The 20,716-nt window shown below is 39.8% G+C and overlaps 1 protein-coding gene across 6 annotated transcripts in view; it reads left to right on the top strand.

Annotated features, from left to right (window-relative positions):
- astn1 (astrotactin 1) overlaps positions 1 to 20,716 on the top strand; it is a 384,487-nt gene that overhangs the window by 220,321 nt on the left and 143,450 nt on the right. For all 6 annotated transcript variants that reach the window (XM_058632934.1, XM_058632930.1, XM_058632932.1 and 3 more), the window contains 2 exons: positions 12,991 to 13,095; positions 18,964 to 19,152. In XM_058632934.1, coding sequence (XP_058488917.1) covers positions 12,991 to 13,095; positions 18,964 to 19,152 — 294 coding nt within the window. The remainder of the gene's footprint in view (positions 1 to 12,990; positions 13,096 to 18,963; positions 19,153 to 20,716) is intronic.

The following is a 20,716-nucleotide window of genomic DNA, read 5'->3' as shown; positions in this document are numbered from 1 at the left end:
GCTAGCAGTGGGTGTTCACCAACAGGCCCTTATTCTGTAAACTAATGGGAAACTACATGCAGTCTCGATCTCTTCCCCGGACGACTCTGATAATAGTGGGGAGGAAAAGAATCGTTGGCCCTCAGAAAGGATGAGCGGACTCCACGGGGATGGTTAGGTTAGAGCTTACAGGCCAAATGCTTTCCCATAATGCAAGGCAAAGAAAGATTACTGTTCAGAATCAGCATAATACATAGTTCCTCCACTTGAGCTCGTCTCCTTTCAGACACAGGTAATCTCCGCCAAATGCTAACACTAATCTCAAAAGAAACCTTTAGACCATGACCAATGATGAGTTTTATTCCTCTGTGGACTGTGGTCTGTCTTTGTCAATGGTCTTCTTTCCTGTGGCGCTGCGTACACATGTATCCATCAGATTCAAACCATTGTCAAGTGTTCCTCAGTGTTTTGCGTCTACACAGATGGAGGCAAGAGCAACACTGTGTTAATAAAGCCAGACATTTGCAAACACAAAGAAGTGCCGATGAAAAGTTCTACTGCTCAAAAAAACCTGGTCATTCAACAGCGGAATAAATAAACACTTTTTGTCTCTTCTTGCCCTTGTGCTGCTGCTGTATATACACAAACGCTCCCTCAGTCAGGTTCTGATAGTTTTGTTTTCAAATGAAGGACAAAATGTTATCACTCTGATTTAGATCAGGTTTCAGAAACAAAAATCAGGAGATCACTCTTCTGTAAGAACTCTCTGTGGACGGACATTTAGCATCAAACTTTACTTTTCTGGTGTTTTGTTTCTCTGCATTTGGGCCTCGATCTTCACTTTCAAATAACATGTTTGTGTACTCGTGATATGCTGGCTGGCTTTTCATTTCTTGTGTTGAAGAAGTTGGACACAGAACTTTCTTGTATCTTGGTTGTTCTCTGCATGTTTCTCTCATGTGGCTCTACAGTTGCATCCAAAATCAGTGTTCTGCAAATGTTACACTGACCGTGAACTGATCTGGTGCCTGGTATGATTTATAAAGTGTGTACATATTCCGACATTAGGCTCATTATTTATTCTTATTTCTGAAAATGATGCCCTCCCTATTTCTTCTATTTCAACAATGACCATGTTTCATACTGATGTCTTTGGTAGTTTATTTCTCTTTATGTTCATCAAAAGTTTTGCACTGTTTTTGGACACTGTGAAAACTATAAAATATAACAAAAGGTATGAATGTACATCTCCGACTATCACAACAAAATGAATAATATAGATATAATAAGTAATTAATAATTATAATGAAAAGGTAAACAGTTGCTGTGTGCACCTCTTGAACCGAGTGCTGACAAAAACATGGTGCTTTCTCTACCATCGCAACGCGAAACAGAAATTGTACAACATTTGAAAAAAATTACATTCAAGACATTAATATTTACCCCCCTTAAACATCGTCTTTATCATATTTTAACTACCTTAACCTGACGCAGCCTGTCTCTTTAGACAGTTACAGGAAGGACTGCATCTTCACTTCATTTTTAAGCAGGCTCTGTCAGCGTATGAAAATGAACATTTCCTCCAGTTATCTCCTTATGCAAAAACAACCACATTAAACATTTTTATCGGCACATATTCCGCCTCCTCTGTTCCTCCTCTGTCCTAATGACATTCCCGTCAGCCTCGGCTCTGCTTTGTGTTTGGTGCTTATTATAGAACCAGGATTTGCCCGTCGCTGCAGTGTAACCTGCTGGACGCCAGCGTGTGACCGTTGTCTTTGTGACCATGTTGCTACGCTGGCATTTGCACTTCAGTCACAGCATCGATGAGCAAGCTGACCATTGAATTATACCTCGTCGTGTCGCATTAGACCGTGTTTGTCTGGGTCAAACCGTCGGGAAAGCAGGACATTTTCTTTTTTGAAGTGACCTGCTGTGCTTCACAAGCTTTTTCTCCAGTTGCTCTCGTAGAAACTCTCAAACAGGTCTCAAACAGGTCGGCTCCTGCATGTGTAGGAAATGCTCAAGCCCGTCTTGTATAAACCTGGCGTTAAAGACCTTTTTCACGGCAGGTATTTGTCGTTAATTAGGGTTCCACACAGGTTTAACCCTTTAACACCGAGCGTATCGCAGACAAAACGTTTGCACAAGCACACTTTAAATTATTGTTATTACGCGGCGGTTTGTGTTATCTGTTGTGTAATTCTGACAGTTTCTGAAAGCTGAGAAGTTGCGCGTTAAAGTCAAAGCTCATTGGTCATTACGGTAATTTCACTCGAGTTGTTGCGGGACGCCGACGAATCAGCGTCTTTGTCGCCAGAAAGGGAAATTGAGACAAAAACTCAAAATAAAGTATTTGAAATACGTTTATCCTGTTCAAATTTCAAATTTAACATGCAAAATCTGGTGTTCATGTACAACTACAGTGTTTTATTCTTTTTAAATTGCTAATACACTATTTTGACATGCAGAAAATTGGAAATAACTGCTAGATATTGAAACTTATTCTGGAGAAATGGACAAAAGCACACATTTTCTGGCCCTTATATGGTTAAAATGAGAAAAAAATAGAGTTAACAGTCAGGGTCAGTTACGCTGAATATTTTAACCTGTAAAAGATAAATGTGTAAATTTTAAAAACGGGCATGCTGTCTCCTTTTATTTTCTGGATGTGTTCCAATGAAGTGATTGAGGAATTAAAACACAACAACTCGTGGTGCCCTAAAAATACGATAACAAAACTATGCTGTCAAACACATCATCGGTGAAGCCCAACCATGTGGTAATTAGGCAGGGCACCTGTGAAGTGTGAAAACTCAAGGTGACATGCCTTTCATTTCCGGTGCTCGGAAGAAAGGCTGAAGGGACCGCCGTCACCAGCGACGGTGAAACCAAGACTCGAGAGCGGTTGAGCAGATACCTCTGCGCTCGCACGGACACAAGGCCATATGCTTCAGATTTAATTGTGAGGGACTTGGGGAGAAAGGGACTCTGGGTTGAACTATGAATCATTGCCACTCTGTCTGCCTCAGAAGCCTCATCCTCTGGATTTCCAACGCTGCCCACACCGCTCTCTCTCTCTCTCTCTCGCTGCCTCTCTATAAATAAGCCGGTCCTGTCCTGGTGCGTGTGTTAAACAGACAGCTGACACCACAATTTGCCTCCATTTACACACTGTTTTCAAGCCTAATTAAATTTTAAAAGTACAGAAGAGTCACTGATGTGAGTTAATGAAAAGCAAAGAACGTTGCTCATTAAACTAAACTGAACCACGGAAAAACCACTGAAGCTTTTCACAAGCCGAGTCCGGTTCAAAGTTAACTTAACGTACAAATATGACAATGATCTACTTTACATTTCTGTTCAATAACATGATTATACAGTTGTAGAAGATAGCCAATATTGTAATATCATTTTTTTCCAAAGGTAACGTGCATAATTTTATCAGAACTTCCCATGAAAATGTTCATAATATTCTGTTCTTATGCCCCACACTCATTTTTCTTTGCCATATCAGTATTTTATGTTGTGACAATGATGGAAAAAAGATGGAATCACTGTAATATTCCCTATAAACAAAGTTATTGTCATATTATTTAGAATTTGGCCAAATGGTTACAATAAATCAAAAAGCTCCAAGAATCCTTCCTTCCATGCTCTTAGAATTACTCTTTTTATTCATGACGTTTTCGTGCATTATTAATGTTCACTAAAGCTCTGAAAAGCACTTAAAAACACAAGTCAGAGACTTGTCCTGAAGCCGCCCACTGTTGTTTTTTGCCATGTACTTTATTATTCCCTCCGTCGTGGCAGGTATTTTTCTTCCCCTGCTAATGAGGCAACACTCGTCACATAACTCTGTTACCACCGCGCTTCGCCAAAGAGACGGTGTTAGTTTAGTGATGTACACTGGAGAACAAAAGCCTCTTTTGGAATGGTTCATTGATTTGAAGGTGTGAAGGCCAGTAAACTATGTATCTAATTAAGCAGCTACATTATTAGCATGACGTCATAGCGGCGTGAAACAATGTAGTGACAGAATCTTTGAGCGCCACCGCTCGATCTGTACCGGAAACACGAGTGCGACTACTTCCTGTTACTGCTAATGTCTTTAAAAGCATGTATCTTATTTTATTAGAATAAAAACTGCATTTTTTAGGTAATTTTATTGCTATAAGTGTGATTGAAAACGGTTTGCACGGGAAGTAGTGAGAAAGCCAAAGTTGGTGGGTCTTATTTTGAAGGCCTACGATGAAAGTCTGGCCAGCCGGTTCATGCAAGAAGCCTCCGTAGCTCTTGTTTTTAGCTGTACAGCCACGGTGCTAATGACCACTCGGTTATACAAAGGAAAGATAACATAAAAAAGCTCTATTTTATTTTCCAAACAGTTTCACAGGTTTCACAGGTCTCATGTTACCTGCTAAATTTATTGTGAAAGAAGCTTCACCTCATGTAAAGAAGAACTATTCAGACGGGATTTGGTTTTACATGGCTAGGTGGAGTAATGTAATTGAACTACAGGACATCTGTGATATTTATGGCCGATTCGCATGGGATAAGACATCTCAGTAAAACGACCACAAGTGGGAGGAGTCAATCGATTTAGGCAGAGAGGATTTTGCTTCCTGATATCACAACTGCAGACAAATTGCTCCCAGAAAAGCTGAAACACCTAAAAACGCGATACTGGACGGAAACACTGAGTTTAATTCTGGTTAGGAGGCCACAGTGCATCACCTATCAACCTTCCTTTGGTTCGGAATGGGGTTCATCGTACGTTGGAAATACCTAGGGAATACAACAGATGAGTCCGACTGCCTTGTGTGAAACTGAATGCTTGTATCCAGGATATAATGGAGTATTTACGCTATTGGCGCAGGATTAGTATTACCTGGGGTAATTTTTACGAACGTTTTTAACAAAGGGGAAAGTTACCGTCATAATGATTACTGACATGTTACATTCGGTCGGAACTAAAATCACTGAGAAGCTCTTATAATAATGGCTTTACCGTTACCTCCTCATTTAAAACTAATCCTGTCTGAACAAGGCTGTAGTCTGTGTCCTGCGAGCGAGGTCGTCACTCTGCTCAGTGTTATTCCTTTTCTCTTTTCTCTGCCGTCGCACACAAACATCTACAAAACTGAAAACGAGATGTGAAGAAGAAGAACATTTACTCACTCGACCGTAAAACTTCATCTCGCAGCGCCTCAGGGCAGGCAGGCAGGTCTGTGTCAGCAGGACAAACAGCCTGAGCCTCCGCTCCCCACCAGCACCGCAGTGCCAGGCTGTGACCAGCAGCTGTATTTATTGTTGTTGTCAGCTACTGTAATTAATTGTCGATTAAAACCAGGAAATGGCCACCGCAAATCCACTCAATTAATCAGCTCAGAGGAATAATTAAAAAATGTTCCTGAAAGTCATTACCATTGGGGGTCTACGATCAAATTTCAGTTTAAATTGTCCCTTAAATGTTGTATTTTAGGTTCCATTTTAAAAAATGAGCACCTTGTGTATATTTATGGCAACTTTCCTGCCGTAGAATTCTCACAAATTAAAGCAGAGCAGAAGATAAGAGTCTGAATTCAGAGCCGTCGGTAATAAAAGCGAGCAAATATTATAAAGGGCATCAGGTTAATAAGCAGTGAATGTGTTTTTCCGCTTTGGAATTAATAAGAAATGAAAGATTATGAAATAGTCGAGGTGTTTTTGGACCAATAAGTCATGCAGAGCACAATAATTATGTTTGCTTTCACAGTTCACTCAAAAGAGCGGGAACTTTTCACGAGTCCTGGGAACTTTTTGGAGGAAACCGGATCCAAAAAGTTCCAGTTTTCCTCAACACTTAAAAATAACGTGGCGGTGGTGATTTCTCTGCTGTGTTGTGCAGCTGTTTTGCCCCAGAAAAATGTCCCTTTGGGAACAATTAAGTAGTAAGTAGTAGTTAACTATTTGAATTTATTTGAATTAAAAACACGTATATGCTCACATTTCCGAGCCAAAATGACGTTACTTATTCACTATATCACTGATACGCACTAGTGTTTTAACCACTTTTGGTGTTTTGTGGAAATGACGGTGAGGATCATGATTGACTCTTAATGAATGTGGTTACTTTTTATGCACATAAATCACCTGGTTTGTGCTAAGGACACGTTTGGTGTCTTTCATGCGGAGTCAGAACCCTCTATGGACCGGCCGCCACTGGTTTCCATCCTCTGCTGTTAAGTGAAGGGATTTTGTTCACTGTAATGAGCTGTAGATGCAAAAGTAGTAGAGAAACGCAATATTATTATATAATCAGAATCGGCTTTATTGAAGTATGAGAGCACATACAAGGAACGTTTTTGCATTTGGTTTTTATTGACTTTAAGCTGTTGATACTGTTGTGGAAAAATGGGCACAAGCACTCAGTCAAAGAACATTTTCTGGCCCTTTTATGAGTAAAATAAGCAAAAAAAAAGGACAGACATTTTGAGGCTTAGGTGTTAAAGAGTTAAGGAGCTTGGTCTGTGCTGTACAGTTAAATAAATGTATTTGTACTAGTGTGCTGTTGTGGGTTGTTCCTGATCACAGTCTTCATACAGAGGCAGAACATTTCATTGACTGAGCACAAAATGAGATCCACTTAAAATCAAACTGTGGGCTGCGACACTCGGCGCTGGATGAGTATTGAATCTGCTGCTTTTGTCATTCACTCAGATTGAGAGCAGTGGTCTAGTTGCATGGAAGCACTTCACAATCAAAGTGCTTCTGCTGTGACGCCATTTAAAAGCTCTGTTTAAATCAGACACATGTGCGCACACAGAGAGTCACAGAGAAATGGTTTATTGCACCTACAATTAATGTATCCTCTGTTAAAACTTATTAACAGCTAGTGAGAAGAAAATCAGTAGTTTTATTCAACTATATTTTCATTTAATTTCATATTCCCACATTTGACTCCTACTTTTTGTTATATTTAAGATAAAAACAACTTTTATCAGACACAATGTCAGACAGTATAAAATCCTGACAAATCCTGATCAGCGAAAACCAAAACAGTAGAAACACGACATTAAAATAAGCAATAATAAACAATATACAGTATATATAATGGACTGCAGTAAATAGGATTTAGCTTCAAAGCTATAAAATGGAACAATAATATCACAGAGTAATGATGATAAAATGATCAAATTCAGCTCTCGGCAGAATAAAAATAAATAAAATGATGTCTCAAGTGATGTAGACAACATTTTCATACAGTTCACTGTGGCACACTATAAAAATACAGTCATACAAGTCATCTAAGCAAATATCGGCCTTTCGGGCAGAACCACGTTCATCGCAGGGCTTGTTCTTGCATCATGTTGCATCACCCAGGTTGTTCTGTGTTTGCGGTCACTCTGTGCATTTTAATAAGTCCATTTATTACATTATTTATTGACTTTGTGTGGGGAAAAAAGAGAGAAATTGGAAAAATATTTGGCAACATCAGGAAGGCTAAGATGTGAAGTGACTCTGTACATTCGTATTTATGAATGTTTTATGTTGTGTATGTATATACACACATATATATATATATATATATATACATACATACATACATACATGTATATATATTTATATCTGAAAAAGTGCACTCGGTACACTTGAGTAAATTTATTCAGTTAATTTCCACATCTGATCTAAACCGAGCACCTTCACCACAATTATAGGTGCTCTTATCGTGGATGCACACAAAGTCACAGCAATTATATACATATATATATATATAATATATGGGACAGCCGCGGTCCCTTCCCCATCTTCCCCAGCTGCTTCCAAGAAAGCCATAGTTGTTTATTTGCTGGCTTTCAAAAAGCATCTCTCTTCTCCGGAGTGGTTTTGTTACGAGAGACGTTTCTACACCGTGCGTCTTTCCAAAGGGAACTGTGGCACAGACCCTGACCGGGGGCCGCCTCGTGGAAAAAAAGCGTCTGGCACAGACGGAGCAGAGCAAGAGAGACTGTGAACTTGGGATGTTTGCAAAGTGAAGTTCACTCAAATTAATCATTCTGTCAGACAATGAGAGCAGAGCACCCCAGGGCTAAAAGGGAGACAAGGCCTTTCAGCAAGAAGAAGAATACGCTGCACTACTATATATGTTTTGGGCTTGTTATTCATTTTCACTAAGGGTGGCTGTGGTGGGGGGAGGGGAGGGAGGGCTGAGGGAGGGCAGGGGCTGCGGAGGTTAGACAGCGGTGTGCTCTTGCTCCCTCGGTGCTGAGGAATATATCTATCGTTCCGGTGGAGTCGTTTCCCATAAGAGGGGATAAATGGATGCAGCTGAAGGTGAGGACAATGCAGGAACATCACATTTAGAGGCTTATTCGTCAAGTTCATAGTGGGTGTCAGGCCTCGGCCGAACCTTGCAGAGTGCGGCTGTAAAGCAAAAAAGCTTTGCACGCGTTCCAACACTCATCATACCTCATATGTGATCTGTGTTTCCACTTTAAGTCTCTAAAAAAAAAAAAAAAATCATGCTTTGCTTCAATATCTTTCCATAATTCTTCCATTTTCTGTTACTTTGGAGCAAAACCAGCTCCGTCCGAAGCTTCTCTTGACTTTACATTAACATTTAAAGGGTAAGCATGGCTGTGCACGCTGTAACAGCCTCCCCACAAGTAAAGCTTTTTTTGTTTGTCAGGCCTTAATTATGATGATGTATGTTTTGTCTGCGGCCCTTTCAGCCGTGCACCTTGGTCATAAATAACGCCCAAATTTCGCTAATACTCAATAAATAATATCTAAATTTTACACATCTGTCTTGTGTCCAAATGAGCCCGGGAGTCACTTTCAAAAGTCACAACTTATTTCCATAACTCTTGGATGAATAGCTTTTTTTTTTTCCTTGCTATAAATCATCAGAAGCCTCACGAGTAAATATCTTTTTTTTTATCAGAGAAAAGTCAGCGCTTTCCTTCAGACCCCAAAGACCCTTAAAACACCAACAACCTGATTTTACTGTTGATCACTGAGTAGTTGGTGGTGTGTGCGTGTGAGTCACTGAGAGACGGAGGCAGTGGACAGTCAAAGCACTACTCGCGCTACTACAACACAAATTTTTCGATTTTAACTTTTAGAAAAAGACACCACACGATGGTCAGCGTTCAAATTGTTGTCATGACTACAAATAAATAACGTATGGATGCGGATTCGTGTAAAAATGGGTCTGGATGTAATTAAAACTAATTCATAAAAACTAGTCAGGGATGATGTTGCTACAGCAATGTAGTTATGAGGATAACTACCAATAGGGATGCATGATATTATCAGTATAGAATGTATTATCAGATATTGGCAAACACCGTTCTAGCTCTACCCGACTTGTGTCTGCGTCGTTTTCCATTACTTCATGGTACCTCCTCAACGTGGACGGGGTCGTCATACCGTTTTAGACACGATGCGAACACGCAAACAATCCTCGACGATGATGAACTTACTGCTCAGTCTGTGGCTTTTCGTCGCGCCCAAAGCAAGAAAAGAGAGAGCCAGAGAAGGCTCTCCATTTATTCTGTGACCATCCATTAATGGTAGGTTTGATTCTTGTGTCGGACGTCGCCCTCATGACTCTTCCATGACATTTTAGTATCGGCTCAGCTCTCTTGGAACCTCGCACCGGGTACCAGGTTCTATCCTTAATGGAAAAGCAAAAAAAAACAAGCCGAGTCAAGTTGTGCTAGAACTATTTCATGGAAAAGTGCTATAAGATCCCTGCTTTGACTGAAACAGAAGACTGAATCGACTGCTACCGCCTTGATTTTTGCACATGAAGAAAATCTGCATTTGCTGCAACACCAGTATGAAATATAGGATGTTTAGTTTACTACAAAAGTGACTAAATTACCTCTGCAGTTGGGTTGCAGGGAAAAATCTATGTACTGTATATGGGTATCGGTTATCAGCCCAAGCACCCCCGATATCTTGGATATCGGCAAACAATCCAATATCCTAATAATCCCCAATTAACAATGTAGTATATTTCAATTATAAATCATTTGTTACCCTTCCCCAGTTTCATCCAGCATACACCTCTGCTGCCCTCGTCTGTTTTCATTTTTCTTCCTCTCGTAGCTCAATTTATCTCTGACTGGTTAAATCACCTCTCCCTCTCTCCCACACGTCTCTGTCCTCCCTTTTTTCCAATCCGCTCTTCGTCACCCTTCCCCTTCCTCTCTTCCTCTCTCGTCTGCGGTTGCGGGGAAACACGCCTCAGTCACCGGGCGTAATCCAGATGCCCGGTGAACGCAGCGGGAACAATCACGTTGATGTATAGCCATAATCCCAGCGGTGCCGCATGACATGACTGCAAGCTGACGTGGAAGACGGCGTGATTTATTTCCCTGCTCCTCCGCGTATGGCAAAAAAATAAGTGGTGTTAATTTCAAAGGTGTGATGCTGCGTTACGAGACCCAAAAATGTCCTGACTACTGCAACAGACCATTCTGTCAAAAAACGGAAGCACAAAGGATCTTGAGAAACTCTTTATTTTGAGACCTTTAAATGCTTGTGAGCATGAATACGTCCATATTAGTGCTAATAAAGCATAATTATCGCATGCCTTATTGTTTTTATTCATAACTCAGGGAGTCTTATTAATAATTAACACATTCATAAGGTTTACAAAGCGTGTTAACAATGATGTGGGAATCACCGGAGACACCGCGATACAATATTATCACGATATTTAAGCCCCAATACGATATCACAATATCGCAATAATAAGTATCTGTAAAGTCATATGTTGAGATGTACTCACGCGACAGCTCGAGCGAGAGTGAGCACTTGGCACCAACTAGTGGACTGAAATGTAAATTGTTTTTTATGCTAATTCACAAAATGTTCACAATACTCGGTGTCTCAAAAGCGATACAATATCAATTTTTTATTTTTACTAATAACAATAATAATAATAATACTTGTTGTATAGCACCTTCCGTTCAAGGATTGAAGCTTAAAGTGCTTCACAATGAAAGGAAAATTAAATTTAAAAAGGAAAAGAGATGCAAATACAAGTATAGTAGTGTAGTCTATCTTGTTACTTGTAACAGGATAAGAAGTTTACAAGTTTCCTGTAAAAATGTGTTATGCAATTACTAACACTAACATGGCCTTATTTATGTTTATAAGTGGCATATTCATTGTTAATTACAGCTTCATTTATTAAAAAAGAAAGCAGGTTTTTCCTTTAACATGAACGTAGGGTTTTTCTCACTTGAGTGAATGAAAAATGTTCTTCCGCTCCGTATTTTCTTTCATTCACATGTGCGTTGTGTTGTATGTGTCGCTGACTGTTTGTTATAGTGTAGTTGACATGGTATAGGTCAGAGGTCAGTGCAGGTACATCCATGCACGGCGTCTGACAGACCACACAGTGCAGCGATGTAAATAAACATGCGTCCAGTGTTTGACTTGTGTTGGCCTTATTGATTCCAGCAGGTGAAAGATTGGTAAATGAGGCAAATAATCAATACAGATATAATAAACGTAGCTGTGAAACTACTTGTCTGAGCTGCAGCTGCAATGACATGACAAAGTGAAGAACACGGAAGTTTCCTGCGAGTGGGAAACTGAATTACAGCTGAATTATTGGATTATTAAATTGTTATTTTGATTCCATTGTTTGAGAGCAATGAAATAGTAATCTACGATAAAATCTTTGACATCTTTTTAAATCCATTATTGAATCAACTTAATCCATGCTTCTCAAACTGTGGTACGTGTACCACCATCGGTACACAAGCTTCCTCTGCTGGTACTTGGAGGAAAATCCGAAATTCTGTTGTAGTGTTTGTGAACACGAGGCACCAGTGGAGAGGAAAAAAACCTCCCTTTTAACAGAAGAAGAAATCTATGACAGCACCAAACTCAAAGATGAGCGGCCATCTGCCAAGACAGGCTGTGGTGAAAGGAAAAAAATGGGGGACAGAGGAAAGGTGGGGGACAGTAGAGGGAGGTGAGGTAGAGACAGAAGAAAGAGACCAGGAGCAGATGTACAACAATTTGAGAAGTCGTTTTTTTTTCAGTAGAAAAAAGTGACCATTTAGTAGAAAGCAGGTTTCAGACACTTCCATATTCAGTCTTCAGAGAAAAGTTTAACCATTAGTCTGATAAAACTAAGCTGTTTGACCCTCACTGCAGCAGATTATCAACTGAAATACCGATGAAATGATGCTCTGATAGTAGCAGTGTTCTGTCCCTGAACAACACTGCTGTGTTTGGATGAGTCGACGTTCTGACGGCAGTTAAATTCTTCCTCGCTAACGATGCTTGAATCGTGTTGAAGTGGGACATTTTTATTTTAAGTGATAACAAAGTGAATTAAAGAACGTCGTTTGCGCTCTCTGATTGAGGTCGCAGCTCCTGAAGTAAGTGTTTTTATCCGTTTAACAGCTTTGTTGAAACGCGCTGAAAAAGTATAAAGTTGAATAAAATAATAAACAGTGATGAGCCTGTCAGGGTCAGGGATTTTCACACTTTTCACAGTTTTGTAAATCATATGAATTTGAGCATCACAGTTTGTGGGTGAGACTCAAATCCTCTGTCACAAAATTGGCACATTTGTGCAAATATAAACAATTCTTATTTTAATTAAATATGACGCGTAAACTTTGTGCTAAAGAAAAGTAATGATTCTTGCCTGTGCTTTCATCTAACACTGACGACACAACCGCCGAACACATTCTACATTCATGTTGTCATTTCCTTGTGGAGGGGTTAACTGCAGTTCAGGCTCCGCTCTGATGTAACGTCAGAGACGCTGTTTGCTGTTCGCTCTCCTGTCGTCAATACGACATTAATATTTATGGCATATTCTCCCCGATTCTTAAGGTAAAGTAAACACGGATGAGATGAGGCGGCAAACCTTTGATGCTGCGCTGGAGATTGGATTCTCACCTCCGCTGTGGAGTGAGGTGGAGGAGGAGTAAAAATTCATGTGTTCATATTTTCTGTATATTGTGTGTGTGTGTGTGTGTGTGTTTTCAGGTATGGTGAACTACAGCGAGGTGTCTGGATATCCCCTCGTTCAGCACTGGAACCTGCGCTCCGTGCTCTACCACGTCAAACTCAACCAGTGGGTCCTCTCTCAAGGTAAACCTCCATCTGCTTCTGACAGCTATTCCTATGTCACATTCGTCAGTGTTGATTGTTCATTTATTCTGGATGGGACCGCTCTCTGGTGGTCCCTCCCTGTGGCAGAAAGCCTTCATGTTTACTGCACTGACCATCATTTATTCATTACGTCCCAATTAATGTGACACATCAAGGTAAACAGCTCGTGGTGAAAGCTTCGGCACTAAGTTTGCAGTGTCACTAAACTACTTTTGTCGAAGTTAAACCAGTGTATCTTCACAGTTTGGTGAAAAGTATGGAAATTATACATGGTGGTGAATCTACTGCCTCTCTCTGGTCAAACACCAGTTACTGCTTCATCGCCTTTCTCTCTCTCCTCAGCTTCGAGTGCGATTGAGAGGCATTTTTCACGAATAAATCTCTTTAATTTTATATTTCATGGGCTTTGTTATTTCATTTTTTAATTTAATTTAATTTAATTTAATTTAATTTAATTTAATTTAATTTAATTTAATTTAATTTAATTCAATTTAATTTAATTTAATTTAATTTAATTTAATTTAATTAGTCTGTCATTTTAGTGGAAACCTTGAGATTCTTGATTTGAGCTCCACCATGAATCACCTGCGACCAAGCCATAAAGCCATGTTTCCGCCGAGTGGAATGGATCGGTTTGGTATGGGACGGTGTGCATTTCCATTAGGGGACCACGCGGTTGGTGCAGTGCAGAACAAGGGCCTTTCTGCATGGAGTTTGCATGTTCTCCCCGTATGTGTGTGTGGGTTTTCTCCGGCTTCTTCCAGTCCAAAAACATGCAATATGGGCATTAGGTAAAATTGGACACTCTAAATTGACCTTAGGTGAGAGTGGATGGTAGTTTATCTATGTAAAGTTTAAAGTTTATTTTTATTAATCCCCTTGGGGAAAGTATTACTATGCATTTGACCCATCCTAGAATTAGGAGCAGTGGCCTGCTACACTGTGTAGCACCCAGGGAGCATTGGGAGTTGGGTACCTTACTCAGGGGTACCCCAGCCCTATTAGGCCAGGTGGGGATTTGAACCAGCGACCCTCCGCTTACATTCAAGTTCCCTTTCCACTTGACCACGGGCTGCTACGTCGCATGTATGTGTCCATGCGATGGACTGGCAAACTGTCCAGGGTGTTACCGCTTTATCCACGCATGTGGAGGATAAAGCGTTGAGGATGGATGGATTTCTATCCGGTTTAGTACCAAAATAACCGGCCCCAACCTTTCCATCTTCAGCACCCTTCTCTTGGGGTACCAGAGTAAAATTGTATGGTACATTTTGGATGCAACTAGACTGGATCCATCCACGACAGCGACTGGTGTTTCTACAAGTCTATTCTCAGACAGAGTTTGACGTCTTGTTGAGACAAACAAAAAGAGCTGTCTTGTCTGTCGTGTCGTTGTATGCTGTGTCGTGTTCGTTGTTGTCGTTCTTTGTCATCGCACGGATACGACGTCGCGCTTCACATCTCTCTGCCGTGACCCAGGGTTTTACCGTTCCAAACCCAGACCGTACCATGATGGAAACACGGTGTAAGCACCTGTCGGACGACACCAGCTGTCAATCACGCGGGGGTTTTTGTCACCGTCTGTTTTCTTCTCAAATGGGAACATAATGTATGAACATCATATTCTCTTTAAGAGGACTTGAAACTACTTATCAATGAAGTGTTTACTCATGTTATAAACCAGGCTCATGCTCCCATAGACCATATTTTGACAACTAGCAGAGTCGCCTTCACTTTTCAAACTCCCATGTATGTGTTGATGTCGTGATGGGTCCGTGTACAGAACCGCTGTACGTGTTTGTATTTTATATTCCCTGTGGTAGCCCTTCATACAGTATATCACAGAGTATACTGTGTCTATACAGTATAGTGACGCCGAGGCATTGTGACAGCGTCTGATATGGAAACTTCACAGAGTGCGATAACAATGTGTAGGTATTAGACGAGCGGTGCTTCCACTCAAGGCTGCTCCTGGCTGCTGACACATCAAGGATTACACCGAAGAGTTTCTGTGTCACCGCTCAAAAATGTATGGTTATATAAAAGCATATATGACTCCATGTTCCTCTGCCGCCTGTGTCTCAGCTTTATCTACATTCACTGATGTTATTCTCCTTGGTTGCGGGAGGGAGGGAGGCAAAAAAGGACGTTTAATAATTTGAATTGTTGTTTTTTTTTTTTTATTGCGCATGTACTTTCCATTCTGATAAGTGCAGCCACCGCTACTGTAAATACAGCTGTGTCTGCTGAGGATACACTTTCTATTTCCTCTTCACTCAAACACTCATCTTTTTCTTTTTTAAACTCGTATTTCCCACATTAGCTCATCATTTTTCACCAGCCACCAGAGAGGGCGGAGGGGGTGCACACACTGATTTTTACATCTGATAGCAAAGCCCATCGCTCATCCTCACTGCACTCTCTGTCCCTCACTTCAGTGGGCCCCTAATTTCATTTCAGAGGGAGAAGTAAGAGCGAGCGGAGCGTGAGTGCTGAGATATTAATACTGCTTCTCCTGGAAAATGATAATGATAAACTGCTGTTGCACTTTTGCTTCCCTCTGTTTGCCGGGGGGGCGGGGACACCCCCCAGTGAGCCCATGGTCATTTTGTTACAGTGTGGTCAGCGTATCATGTCAGACACGCTTTCTTTTGCACTTTATATTCCAGTGCTGCAAGTTTCACTTTGTGAATTCACGACAATAGACTCCATCTTGTCCTTTAGCTCATTTGTCAATGTGTGATTATCATGTCGCTCTTTTACTCTCCCTCATACTCCCACTACAAATCCCCCCACAAAATATCACATGAGCCTTTTTATTCATACACCATATCTATAGTAGTATATAGTTTCAAATTCATACCACCAAGTATTTTCAACGTCAAGTCCACCCAACACTGTTCTAATTTCATGCTTTGACAGTATGACTCAGGCAGAAATCGTCAGAATTCCCTCATAATAAGTACTTTATCTGACTTCTGAACTTCAGGTCTATTTAGAACGTTTGAAAAAAGCCCGTCTGACGTGAATAAATGGATGACTAATCCTAATTAAAATTCCAGGAAGCAGTGGAAACATTTTTTGTAGGTTTCATTCCACTTAGTTTTGGAGGAGGAAATAAACAACAGCATGTTTAAAAGGGAAATAACACAACACGACTATATTATTATAAAATTATATTATCAGCGCTGTATCTGAAATAATAAGAAACACACTATCTATACTATACCTATCAATGTTAAGCACATTACATCATCCTCATCGTCGTTCAGCAGCACGAGTGTGTTGTGCTGTCGTTTATGTTCAACCTTTCTGTGATTCTGATGTATGTGACTGTCACAGAAATGAAAGAAAGTCTGGTCTGTGCTGGTTTGTCCTTCCTGTTTCTTCTTCTCTGAACAACATTCAAAATATTGTCACCAGAGAAAGAGGTTTGTCCAGGAAGCAAGGACGGTTATTCACCCTTGATATTTATATAGTTATTATGTGATGTCTGTATTGGGCCCCTAAGGCCATGTTATCCACTCCTGGGGTCTTGACGGGGCCCTCACTCAAATAACATGGGTTATGTTATGTGATATGTCGAATAGGGCCCCTCAATCACATTATTATCATTATTAGACCGCCAAAAAAAATCCATCGGGACCATGGCCTCAACTCAACAGGAAGTCAGCCATTTTTAATTTAGCCACCATTTCGCTATGATATGGGAACAGTGACCACATGAGCTCAGATCTGTGCATCCCCCCCGCCTCTTCATTCAAACACACACACACACACACACAATACACACAAATTGACTGTACAGATACTGTCGGTGTGTTTGTGTGTGTTCAGGGGAGAGAGAGAGAGAAATAATCAGAGCTCTATTCATGCCATTGTAACATAAAATAAGGTTTTTAAGCGGTAGAAGAAGAAATATTGAGATGAGTGGTGGCATTGTGGAGGCATCGACAAACAACTGAACATAAAACGCAGCCTCTGAAGGAGGCGGCACCTGAATCCAGGTCCGGCTCTCGACCTCTGAAGCTTATTATAAAGTCGATCATGACGTTTTATTTTAAATCACAGTGAACCGAACAATTAAAACTGCATTCTGCTGGTCCACTTCATTTGTACACAGCAAACAGCAGCCTTGTATAAATCAGTATTTATGGAGGTTCATGTTCCCAAAACAGGAACTGAGTCATTTTTTTGCTCCTGTCATGTTACACACCGTGTTTCTCTGCCACAAGCAGACGCTCACCGCTCGTTTTCTGCCTCGGGCTCGTTAGTCGTCCTGCAACTATGTTAACTCGTACTAAATTTGTGTCCAAGGTAAAAAAAAAACATGGCATGTAATAATCACGGGTGAAAGAAAACTGGTAGCAGAAGATAGAGACAGTGATAAAGTTGAAAAATGCTGACAGCAGGAACACAGCAGTGGCAACACAAAGCAGCATATTGTAAACATGAAAGATTCTGTATTCTGTTTGAAACAACAGAACAAAAAAAGTGCTGTGTTTTGATCATCCCATGCTGATTTATTTATTTATTTATTATTTATTTATGTGTATATATACCAAATTTCCATGTGCATTATATGCACTTTTATTCTCTTGCTACATTAAGAATTAGTCTTGGGAATTTACCATCACCCAAATTCAGCTATTACTGCAAACACATAATTATTATTAACATCAATAGAATTCAGTTTTTATAGCTTTTTTCCTCTGATTTATTTATTTATTTATTTTTTGGCGGGCCACAACATACTGTAAAGCAGGGATTGACTGACTCTGTATCGACCAGCCGGAGGAGCATATCATTTATCTGATATATTCATGCTTATCATCCAGCGCATCCTCGCCTTCGTGTTCACACTCGTACATGTTTTACATCAACATTCATAGATACACACTCAGACTAGATTCTATAGATACTGTCATTTTAAAGTGCATTTATGTGGAAGAGAGACAGAAAAATAATAAAACAGCATGAATTCTGAGATTAATGTCGGAATCCTGACTTTTTCTTTAATCTCAGAATGTTGTCTTTTTTCCTCAGAATTCTGAGATTAAAGTCAGAATTCAGAAAATAAAGAAAAGGTCAGAATTCAGAGATTACATTTAGAATTCTGTCTTTTTTTCCTCAGAATTCTGAGATTAAAGAACAAGTCAGAATTCTGAGATTAGTCAGACTTTTTTTCTCAGAATTCTAAGATTAAAGAAAAATGAAAAAGGTAAATCTCAAAATTTATGCTGATGTATTACTTTTTATATATACATAAATAAATAAACATACTAGTTTATTCAATTCCTGCCAATAAACCCACCTACATTTTGCACACTGCACATTTAACTACCATTATATACAACAAAAAACATGTAATGGACCACAGTTAAAGTATAATTATGATAAGGACTGCATATATCTGAGCAGTTATGGTGTTCTTGTACTGTACATTTGTATTGTCACCAAAATCCATATGTAACAGTAGTGATTTAGAGTCTATGCTGTAAACAGTGAATATACAGTTATGTGTGATGTTGTTGTGTTTGTTATTGTGAGAAAGAAGTTTATTTTTCCAGTGCTGTACTTTCACACAGAGTCTCACAGCTTTGAGTGTTGAACCTGTGAGACTCATCAAAAGATTCTTGAAAGATTAATTTCTTCTGCTGGGGATTATGAAAGACGGCAGAACAAAGAAAATAAAACATGTGTGTATGTTTACACAATTATATTTGTCCTTTGAAACCAAACTCTGGCTGTTTTCTTTTAGGTTTTTGTTTAATTGCAAACGTTGAACCCTTTTTCTCTCGTTCCTCTCTCTCTCTCTCTGTCTCTCTCTGTCTCTCTCTCCTTCAGCCTTCAGCTCGGCCATCCATTCTCTGGACGGGGCGACGCAGCGGAGTGACTTTGTCTCCATCCTCAGGGAGTTTGGGAACCACTACGTGCAGGAGGCGGTCTACGGCTTCCAGGAGTCCTGCACCATCTGGTACCCCAACAAGCAAGTCCAGAGGAAGCTGTGGCTGGAATACCAGGACATCAGCAAAGGTAGGACACAGATATTTATTGTCTAAGCGGCAATGGTGAAGAAGGGAAGGTTATTTTTAGACCTGTACTAACTCATAAGCTTCAAGATCATCACAATCAAAAACACTGGGGGAGTTTTTTTGTGTGTAGGAGGGGATTCAATTGTTATTTTACAAAAGAGGAAGTGTTCGCAAGCAGAATTATTTCAAATGCACATGTGGCCTCTTTGACAAAGATCCTCTTTTCTCACTACAGAATTGTAATGAACTTCCACAGTGAGAACCTTTCAAAGATCCTATTTGTGCTATTTGTTTGAGTGTGACCAAATGACACAAACGATGCATTTATCATCACAGTATCTAAATACTGAACTCAAATTTTGGTTCAAAACCTTTTTCATGGCAACTTCTATTGTACGAACAATACGTCTGACCTTTTGTGTAAATGTAACACTAACATTAACACAAAGCGGTGTGGAAAGCACTCCTTCAGGAAAACTTTTCCTGAAATCAAACAATCTTAAACACCATTCAAAATCACAAGATGCAGCCACCGAAAAATTGAGTTCCTCAGGCTCCGCCATTTTATCGCCACAAATGTTAAATGTTACAGCTCGGGAACTTTCACCAACTTTCCAATTATGATGTTGTGAGTATGATACGAGGGGGGTCGTTTGAATGGAAGTATCTTGTGAACACAATTAATACTTGGATTGCAATATCTGAATACCCAAGCTTCTGTATTTTTATTTAAGTTTAAATATCTAATATAGGGATTTAATTGCATTTACTCACTGTATTATGTCATTTTCTTCTTTTTGTTTACTGAGTGTAGTGTAGTGTAGTGAGTAGACCAGTCAAAGAAGGTAAATAACGTACAGTTAGGTACATACTGTAAATTCTTGTACAAAGACACACATTTCATCTTTCTGCCTCCACCACCACGATGGATTTGAAAAGGAACAATCAAGATGTGATTAATGTGAAGACGCTCAGCTTTAGGGATTAAAGCTGAGAGTCTACACTTTAATCACATCTTGATTGTGGTGGTGTACAGAAATGGCAAAATGTGTCTTTTATAGTGCATAACAGTAAGTTTTTTTTTGGAAGAATCTGCAGTTTCTATCAAATCTATTAAATCAAATATGTTTTTATAGTTGCCGCTTTTTATGTTCTTTCTTTTAGTTGTTTTATTGTATCGTTGTTGTCAATGTAAACACACATTTTACGCCTTAGTATTATAACACATTTTATATTAATATAATGAATAAAGTCGAGGCATTTTTTTCTTTCTGTATAATCTATATTTAGATGGCGTCTTCAAACAAGTGCAGAGGACTTTCTGTCTCTGCTTGCACTGTATCTTTTTTAATTTTTGGTATGTATTATAATACAAAATAACTCAAAAGTCGAATTAAATTGAATTACCGTTATAGTCGACCAAAGGATTGTTTTTCAAATGTATAAAACATTCATGTGTGACACTGGTATCGTGAAATTAGATTAAGATGGAGCAAGAGATAAGGTGACTCTTTACCACTCTTGTACCACTGGTGTCACACACACCACAGTTTGAGAACCACGGC

Source organism: Solea solea, chromosome 1 (assembly GCF_958295425.1).
Source record: "Solea solea chromosome 1, fSolSol10.1, whole genome shotgun sequence".
Classification (NCBI taxonomy): Eukaryota; Metazoa; Chordata; class Actinopteri; order Pleuronectiformes; family Soleidae; genus Solea; species Solea solea.
The sequence above is the reverse complement of the archived record's forward strand: the minus strand, read 5'-3'. Positions and strand labels throughout refer to the sequence as shown.